We start from the raw sequence: 10,253 nt of genomic DNA on the forward strand, positions 1-10,253 counted from the left end.
CCATTTAGTACACATAAGTACAAATTTAATGTTGGTCGGTATCAATTTGAGATCTGTGTATTTTCCAGTCCAATTCCTTCAAATTAGCACAACTCGAAAGAGAAAAACCAAATAAAAATCATCCAATGATCATTGACTATGCAAAAACTCAAATAAATACGACACTTTTCAGTACCATAGTCTATATAATATAGTGCCTTGGAATTATTTATAATTGATCGCAATATGCGAATAATATATAAATATTATATATCGTTAGCTAAAATGCAAAAAGGGGAAACTAAAAAAAATATTGAAAATTGAAATTGACTTTGTCAACACATGTAGTTTATTGACATTCACAATATTCATTCATAAAGTCAATTTTCAATTTTTTGTTACGCTTTTGCATTTTAGCTAACGATATGATATATTCTTAAAATGTAATAAACGAAATAATTCTCGAAAAAAAATACAGTTACGACAAAACTTTTAAACAACTGATAAAATACAAACAAATATGCCTTTATGATGTTCGCCTTAAAATTATACACCTAAATATAAATGAAATAAAAAATAAACTTACAAAGTATTACATTAAACGTAATTGTTCTCCTCGACAACATATATTTAGAATCTATAAATAAAAAAAAACATTCTAATAAAACAAAATAATTGTTCACAAAAAAATTAAAATAGAAAAACAGTTTCAATTATTACTAAAAATTCAATAATATTAGGTAATTTTGTAAATATAGTATACTGATTTGTATCTTATTATTCATAGTTATTTATTTCAATTTGTAGTAACTATTAAATAATATCAAGCACTACTTTTGTTGTTGCTTATTTGTGTACTTTTATTAATATACCTATATTTCATAACAATAAGTAGCTTACTCATATTAAGATTTTTTGTAAATTAGAAAATAGTAAAGCACTGGTTTTTATATAATACAAATTGTATATGTAAAAAGAAAGTACGGTTAATTTTTACTTAAAAACAACAACAACAAAATTGAAATAAATAAATAAATATTGAAAAATTAAAAATGTATTTTTTTTTTATTTGCAAAGGTTCCAAAATTACGTTCGAATAAAATTCGTGAAGATGAAAGTTTCAACGTTGCACTATTGTGTAAAAGCATGATAAAAACAGTATAAAACAAACAACAAAGTGTCAGTCGGTGCTGCTGACAGATATATATCCTCAGCATATGGTTTGCGGAGGTCTTCGCTTCTTATACACAGGTTTTATTATTCGATTTATTTGAGATACCTATATTGTTTGGTTTTATTTATTATACACAATTAAAATAAAATTAAGCGAATGTTTTTTTTAATCTGTCATCATAATATTTGAAATGCCCACCTTAATGGTGGGCATTTTATCCAAATGAAAGTAATAAAGTTTTCAATATATTAAGCTATTTGTGTAGGAAGTACAGAAAGGAGAAGACCGAGCGGATTCATATTAAAACCTGATCTAGACTAGTGCGCTCCACTCATTCCGCTTCATATAAAGTGTTGAAGCATTTAAACGATTTGAGCCATCTCCACTCTTGATTTTGGCTTGGTAAAAATAACTTGTACGATTATCATATTATGGGAAAGGTACCAGAAAGAGTGGACCAAATGTAACTATCTTCCGACATAATCTAAGTTTGGATGTAATTTTATGATGTGCATAATTTGGAATAAATCGGTTACTACATTTTTAAGTGATCAGATCCACATTTTTATCATTTTCAATTTCAAATTATTTCATAAACGAGAATCTAGCCCAAAGGGCTAGGGTATATACCCTAATTAACATTAAGGACATAGCAGTTAAAAAATCGGAAGGGACAATCATTCATTAATATCGTAAAAAATGTGTATAAAGGTGAAAATTTCAAACTCAATTGTTATCTAGACTTAAGTAGTGAATCGTACGGATGATCTCTTTGGTGACTTAAACGCAGAGAGACCTTGCAAAATCGACTTAGAATCTTGTTGTGAATCTCAAAGATATGAAATTCTCTTGGTAGGAAAGAGAGAAAATTGACAACCTGACACTGTAATGACCTGCGGATGTACGCATGGTGTCTTCTCAAAATGACAAAATAATGAAGTAGAATACAGACGAAATGTGCATCCGAATAAGCATAAAGAAGAGAAGGAAACGATTTAATATCTACTCTGTGATGACCCAAGCTACGAAGTAGAAGGCATCTCCAAGATATATCCAAAACTCATTTACAACTTTGGTAAAAACTTGACCTGGCTGAGTTAACAACTCTAAACCCTACCTCTTCTTATTTTTATCTTTGCTATATTTCTCTCTTTAGAATGTTTTTAGGATGATCCTTGGATACATGGACCATAGGTCTCCAACATTATTTTTAACTAAAGCCAATGAATTATATAAAATGAACTTACCCCTCAGAACGGAAACAGTCATCTGCAAATAGATTTCATAAGGGTTATTTAAAGATTACAAATTTAATATCACAAAAAAACACTTACCCATTATCATTCTCACTGGCTCCAACAGCGTCATTCGAGTATTGGAAATAGTCCAAATTTTGATTGATGTGTTAATTTTGCAATTTTGGCACACATACAGCCCCTGCACTTTTTGTCATCTCCACCAACCAAAATCCAATCTCTTTGTTTTCCAACAAAAACAAAACACACTATATTTTATTTCGCGATAAACCTTTATTTAGAACACAAATCGAAGACATTTCATATAAATTATTTTTCCGACACTATTTTATTAATTTTTGACGTATTAACACCTTTTTTACAAGAAAATTACATTTTTGGCGCAAAAATACAAGCTTTACTACGACTTTGGAGCAAAATTGAACAAACCGTTTCACGTACCAACAAAACGACATACCCTCACACACATACACACACGCAACAACGCCAAATCATGATGGGCAAAAATCCTTTGCAACGAAATGAAACACACAAATTCCATACAAATCACTTTTCTGACATTATTTTTTAATTACTTTTATACACTTTAAGAAAAATTACTCTATTTATTTTTATAATTAAGTAGAAAAACTAAAAACGAATCACAATTTCTTATAAAATTTACGCGAAATACTATTTTAAAGGGGAGCAACAAGTGACTGCCGACTAACGACTGCTTGCATTACAATGACTAATCAATTACTTGCGAGTACTGTATTTGGTAATCACCGAGCAAAGAAATACAACTCTGTATGTGAGAATTGTTGACAATTTTTGTATTTTTTCCCAAAAAAGTTTGTTAAATTTAACATAACGAATTGGGGGGTGTTTCATTCGCGTTTTAATATTTAAAAAATAAATTGGGTTGCGTTTTTTAGTGAAATAAGTGAGTGTTTATTAAAAATAATAGTCGTGCTTCCCGAAACATCCCATATTTGCCATGAGTTGACATTTGTAAATATTTTTTTGATGGCATTCTAAATTGTATTTCAAAATAACAACAACAAATCAATGGGCAAACAACTACTGGTGCTGAGTATCCCTTCCAAGTAAGTACACTTCATAAAACAGCGTCCTAATTCTTAAATGTGTCTTAATTATATAATTTCATCATATATAATAATCCAAAAAGGGTCCACCTGTTGTCAAAGAATAGACAAATCAAGGCATGCCATCACATCCCCAACTAGGTTCCATAAACAGCAAATACTAAAAATTAGCCGATTAATATTGTATATCAATTGAAGGCTTATATGAGATTGGGGACTCATCTCGAATTTGGATTAAGTCTAGTCTAAGGCCCGGCCGCGGATAGCTTTGAAATATTTACCATGAGTGGTCCTACAGACTGTGGACTTGAAGAATTTCTTTTTTTCCGGAGATATGGACTTCTAAATTTCTACGGCAATATGGGTATCAATTTAAAGTGGTTCACCTCGAATTTGGATTAAGTCTAGTTTAAGGCCCGGCCGCAGGTAGCTTTAAAATATTTACTACAAGTAGTCCTACAGACTGTGGACTTGACGAATTTTTTTTCCGGAGATATGGACTTCCAAATTTCTACGGCAATATGGGAATCAATTTAAAGTGGTTCACCTCGAATTTGGATTAAGTCTAGTCTAAGGCCCGGCCGCAGGTAGCTTTGAAATATTTACCATAAGTAGCCCTACAGACTGTGGACTTGACGAATTTCTTTTTTCCGGAGATATGGACTTCCAAATTTCTACGGCAATATGGGTATCAATTTAAAGCGGTTCAAATCCTCTAACAAAAATTTAACTATTTTATAGAATATAAGTTCATGTGTCTTGAAATATGGGTCTTCAAATTCCGTATATTGTTGTTATTAGGACTCTTTTGGCTTTAAGAAGATTCGCGGCCATAACCCAAACACGCTGCTTAAAAAGATTTTTTTAACGCTTAGCCGCATTTTCCCACCTTTCATAGGAGTAAATCTAAAAATGTATCCTATAGCCAACTATTCCACTTCTCCATAGTGGAAAGTTTTAAATCACCGGCCGAGGGACGTCTATTTAGGATTTTTAATTTGAAAGGGATCGCGTAAATGGGAATGCCTTTAATTTTTGAGCAGAATCCTGCTATTTTGGAATCAATTAATTTAAAAAGATTATAATATTAAAGATATAAATGGACGTATTTGAGCAAGCGTGGCATCCACCATTTCGTATGCTGTAACACAGTACGCCATCCAAAATGTATTCGACACAAAATCCAATACACGATTTGGTACGTTGTGCACTAATTCGTCCTAAGCGGACAAACCTTAGTTACATGGTATATCATTTTGATGAAATATATATGCAAGTTATATCTAAAACTGAAACGCCTTCAATCCAATATGCTATGCAATATTTCATGTAAAGCGAACAGACATAGGCTCTTCCATTTGCATCGGACAAAAATATATGAGGGAGCTATATCTACATCTGAACCGATTTCAACAACAAAATATTGGGCAAATATAACAGGATCTATGGTGCACCATTTACATAATATAAGATTGAAGTATATTTGTGAGCTATATTTTAAATTTCGTGAATATAAAACAAACATAGATTCCTCGGTGCGCCATTTACGAAAGTATATATGGCAGATATATCTAAATCTGAACCGGTTCCAACAAAACTTCGCATACATCAATCTGGACCTAACTCAGTACTCGGTACAAAATTGTGTCTCAATCGGACCAATATTGGCAGTATGGTGCTCCATTTACATAAAATAGGACGAAGCTATATATGGGAGCTATAATTAAATCTGAACCGATTTCAACAAAACTGGGAAAGTATCAATCTAGACCTACTTCAGTACTTTGTGCAACATTTTTTCCCAATCGGACCAATATTGGGAGTTTGGTGCACCATTTACATAAAATCGGGCAAAACTATAAATGGGAATCTGAACCGATTTTCTCCAATTTCAATAGGGTTCGTCCTTGGGCCAAATAAGTGACATATGCCAAATTTCATCCAAATCGGATCGTAAGTGCGACCTGTATTTTGTACACAAAAATACATAGACAGACGGACATGCATAAGTCGACCTCAATTCCTTCTGCCTGTTACAAACATATGCACAACGACATTATACCATGTACCAAAGAGTGGTGAAAGGTATAAAAAGGCGTATTGTTAAAAGGTGCAGCATGAATAAGTACTACATGTGAGGCAGATTTCCTGCGGAATGTGGCTATTTCGTATAGTGCAATAGGTCCACTTATCTAGAGTCTGCCTTTTGTATCTCTGGACCTCTTCCTCTGAATTATACAGTCCTTTCGTACATACACAAAAATGTTGCTTATGATGTCTGTGTAATGGTCCATTAATGCACTTCTCAATGTTGGTATCTGGCAGGATTGAATATGTCCTATATTGCCTTTCACTTCTGCAGGGAACATTCTTCCAAAAACTTTTCCCTAATGATCTAGTTTTAGGTATAGCAACAATATATTTTCAAATTTTCCGATTTTTTGAATTATTTCGACAGGTTTTCTTGCCAATTTGGCTATGGTATGGCTTTTTATGTTCGGATTAAGTGGCACATTTCTAACAAAAGCGGTTTTGTTTCGTTTTCTTTATTTTATTCTTCAAATTAAAGAAAATCGTCAAATAAAAAAATGTTAGATACTGTATAAAGTGGAAAATCTCCACCAAAAATTGTCACGTTTTCCAATAATTATAAATATTGGTCCACCTTTGAGTAAAAACCCAGTGTCCTACAATGTTTAGTATTAATCGCATTTTCGCAAGTTTTAGAAAAATTTAGAAAAATATTTTTCTTGCCAGGAGGTTGAATAAACTTCTTGCAAAGCCTTGCGGATATAGGTCCACGTTCATGGTATAACCCCCTGTAAATCGATCCTTTTTTCCACATTTTTTCATATCATTCCTTGCGCTATATTATAAAAGGAGCGTTGGGAAATTAATTTCAAATAAGGTCCTAAATGTGAAATTAGTTATTTTCCGATGGAAATTTTGGTTTTAGCTGTTTTTTTTTAATTTTCAGATAAATGTATGCGAAGTTCATGGCTTTGAAATAATTTATGTACGATTTTCTCTTTTAGTTTCTAAAGGTACCTCTTTTAAAGCACGGGAACAGAGCAACGCCTTTAAAATTGTAATTATTTAAAATACAAAATATAAATAACATGTTTCTGTTTAATAGATCATCTATCTAGTCATCCATATTGAAACTAACATTCCATGTTTACATTCTTCAGTTCCAATATTTAACATACATATCTATTTATGTTAATGCTGCTATGTTGAGGTACAACATAGTAGGCAGCATAACATGCTTGCTCTAATCAAAATCCATATCCCCCCACCATCACCATTAAACAATATTGTGAAATTATTATTGGTATAAGTTTTTGTATTTTAAAGATGATTTTTTTCATGTGTGGTTGTTGATTGGTCTGTCGTAGTACATTTTTAAATGATTTTCTTGTTTCAGGGTTTTTTCTTTCATGTTCTTTCTTTTACTCTTTAATTTAAACAAAATCGTCAAATAAAATAACTATTTAGAGATACTGTATAAACAAAACATCGGAATAAAAAAAATATTGGATAATAATAATAATAATATTATGAATATGATTGTTGCAATCAAATTCAAATTTTGGGATAAACGTTCAAGTTTTCCAATATAGAAAACTATGTTTTTTATAATAAGTTTCCTTTTGTATTGAGTAATTCTTTTTTTTCGATAGAGAGAAGAAGCTCTACGTTCCGTATATTATTGTTTTCTTTTTTTCAATCTCCCTAAGATGAGAAAAAATGTAATAAAAAACAATTGTCGATCGAGCAATTGAGGAGCGGGAGGAAGGAAGAGTAGGTGGTGTGTGTGTGATTTTTTTTATACAGCAAACAAAATTTTGTCGTTCGTTGTTGTTTTTTATTTCGTTTCGGTTTAGTAAAGACTTTCGGCATTTGAGGAACGTGGTTTCTTAAGTTTTTCCATATTCTTAATGACAATGTCGTGCAGCGAGGAATAACGATTTCTAACTTCACAAACCACCAACCACAGGCTAAGATATTCCTTTTCGTCCAGCTCTACCACGGCACGTCTGTAATCATCGATGTGTGGATATTTGGCGACCTTCGATACCACCTTAGCTCTCGACAAGAAATAGCGGGAAATTTGATCAAAGAATGCGGCAGCCTCCGATTCGACAGTTTGGATTTCAGCCAAAGTGTCTTCTTGAATGGAAACACCGAAATTGTTGCCATCCTCTATTTTGGGAATCATAAATGAAATCCACATTTTCAGGAGATTGGCTGGAATGAACAATAAAAATTAAAAATAATTTGGAACTCTAATAAATGTATCTCTACTTACAATCCTCCACCAATTTGCGAATAATGGGCTTGACAACCTTAATCATTTCACAGAGCGGTGTATTGCAGGGCACTGAACCAGTTGGCAAATACATAACCTTAGTACCGACAACAGCTGGTGGTTCAGTGCGGGCTCTTTTGGCAGCCGGTTGATCCGCATCACCAGCACCATCGGCTGCCTTGTCGCCGGCAGCAGCTGCATCATCCGAGCCATTATTGCTGTTTACCAAAATGGGATCGGGAATTGGAATGTTCAAGTCTTGATGGACCTCAGTGAAGTTACGCTCACTGAACATGGGTGTGCTGAGCAAGTCATTGAGTTCTACGATTTTTTCCGGGAAACCTTCGATGATTAATTTTTCGGCTTTTTTGATTAATGAATCTTTATAGTCCTGGACCTGCTACAATAAATATATTGAATAGAAAAGGAAACAAATTAGTCAAATCCTACAACAACAACAATAAATAAAAATAATAATGGGGGGAATTGGGAAAGCAAAATTTGCAATTCTTTCTAACTACAGGAACCGTTCAACATTTACTTTGGCAATGGTATCGCTAGGCATTTTCGTAGTTTTTTTTTTGTTTTTTCACTCCTTTGGACTTCCTTCTTCCTGTTCTGTACTTTTCCACCAAGCGTCGTGGCTACTCCGTTGCTTTTCTAACTGCGAAACGTATCGTTGCTTGCTAATTCTGTTTCTAATTTCGCGTTGCAGTTTTTTTCCACCGCAGCAGCTGCTGTATTGTTATTTTCGACTCGTGTCTTGTCTTGCCTCGTTTTGCTTATTTCTTGTAATTTTGTTTTTGCGGTTTATTTGTTATTTTAACAAATACCCGTTTTGTTGTATTGCTTAGTTTCTAGATTTTTTATTTTAGAAATAATTCTTGAATAATTCAGCTTTTACTTCTCTCTGCCAAAAATATCGGCGTGCTTTACAATGCCGTTTATTTGACAGTTCGCCGCAGTGTTGCCAACCTGTTGGCAATGAATGCGGTAGTGTTGGCACAGTTGGATGTGATTGGCAAGACTAATAACAAATCAGTGTTGCTGTTTCAGTTTCTTGTGAAGGCAGTGTGTTTTAATAAAGCAATTCTTTTATATTAAAACATCTAGTAAATGTTTGTATAAATTAAAGGTAAATCTTCGTTAATTACAGGATGTGTGTTGTATACAAATAGGTAACTTTTTAAAGAATATGAAATTACATTTCCATTAAGTGGTTGTAAAACGGGCCATTAAAAAATATTCTTTAAAAAATCAACGCCTTAATGGTCCATGAAAAAATATTCTTTAAATAAATCTACACTCTGATAGTCTACGAAAAAATAATCTTTAAAAAATCAACGCCTTAATGGTCCATGAAAAAATATTCTTTAAATAAATCTACACTCTGATAGTGTACGAAAAAATAATCTTTAAAAAATCCACGCCTTGATGGTCCATGAAAAAAATATTTTTTAAAAATCTACTACCTAATTGTCCATGAAAAATATTTTTTTATTTTTAATTTGTTTCTATTTTATCGAGTGTTTAAGTACATTTACATATACGATTTTAAATCGACTCGATTAACGAAATCCAGAAATACACCCTAATTGTTTACACATACAGTAAAAACTCGCTAATCCGGATAATTGATTGCAGACCCCAATCCGGATTACCGAGATTTCCGGATTATCGAGTTTTATTAATTGGTTTAAATTTATATTAATTTGGTGATAATTTAATTATTTTTATGTTTTTATTAAAAATGAAAATTATTCATTTCAAAAATATGAACTTTGAATATAATAGGTACCATTTTCAATTAAATTTTGCAACGATTTTTTCTTAAAATAAAAAGTAACGTATCTTTACAATCCGGATTTTTGAGTCAAATAGGTCAATCAATCCGGATTATAGGATACGCAATGGGTTGTGAAATGCAGTCCGGATTACCGAATAATCCGGATTGTCGAGGTCCGGATTATCAAGTTTATACTGTACCCTTAACCCTTTCAGTGTTTTTGTCGAATATATTCGACATTTAAAATTACTCTCTTTCTTTGAGATTTTTCGGTTATCCTAGGTACCGTTACAATTGATGTTTTTATTTTGGCTGAAAGATAGACAAAACTGTCCGAGGTTTAAAATAAGAATTGATTTTTTTCTAAACTCTTTGCCTTTATATGATTTTTAATACAAAATTTTAGATTTTTATTCCTACAAAAACTTTTTATGACACTGAAAGGGTTAATCATGATCTAAATGCCGATCAGCTGATGTTTGTTAGTATACATACAAAATTATTAATTTGCGGCAAAAATATTTGTTTGAAATTTGAAAAAGAATAGAAGAATTACCACAATGGAAATGTTTTTGCAATACTGTGATAGTTTGGAAAGTAAAAAAAAAAACCTAAAAACACAAAAATTCTATAATTAATTTTTATTTTCCTTTGATCT

The 10,253-nt window shown here is 32.2% G+C and overlaps 1 protein-coding gene across 2 annotated transcripts; it reads right to left on the reverse strand.

Annotated features, from left to right (window-relative positions):
• Positions 1 to 7,363: 7,363 nt before the first annotated feature.
• On the reverse strand, positions 7,364 to 8,386 carry LOC133332209 (proteasome activator complex subunit 3-like). Of its 2 annotated transcripts, none has more exons than XM_061540590.1 (3): positions 8,351 to 8,386; positions 7,810 to 8,206; positions 7,364 to 7,748 (listed from the first exon to the last, which is right to left on the reverse strand). In XM_061540590.1, the coding sequence occupies exons 1-3, from the start codon at positions 8,372 to 8,374 to the stop codon at positions 7,381 to 7,383; spliced, it is 789 nt and encodes a 262-aa protein (XP_061396574.1). In that variant the 5' UTR covers positions 8,375 to 8,386; the 3' UTR covers positions 7,364 to 7,380. The 2 variants fall into 2 exon arrangements, with proteins under 2 accessions (XP_061396574.1, XP_061396573.1); XM_061540589.1 differs by having other exon boundaries at positions 7,810 to 8,209; positions 8,351 to 8,380.
• Positions 8,387 to 10,253: the final 1,867 nt, after the last annotated feature.

The sequence above is a fragment of the Musca vetustissima genome, unplaced genomic scaffold (assembly GCF_032173495.1).
Source record: "Musca vetustissima isolate MV318-11 ecotype Yass unplaced genomic scaffold, APGP_CSIRO_Mvet_v1 utg89378, whole genome shotgun sequence".
NCBI lineage: Eukaryota > Metazoa > Arthropoda > Insecta > Diptera > Muscidae > Musca > Musca vetustissima.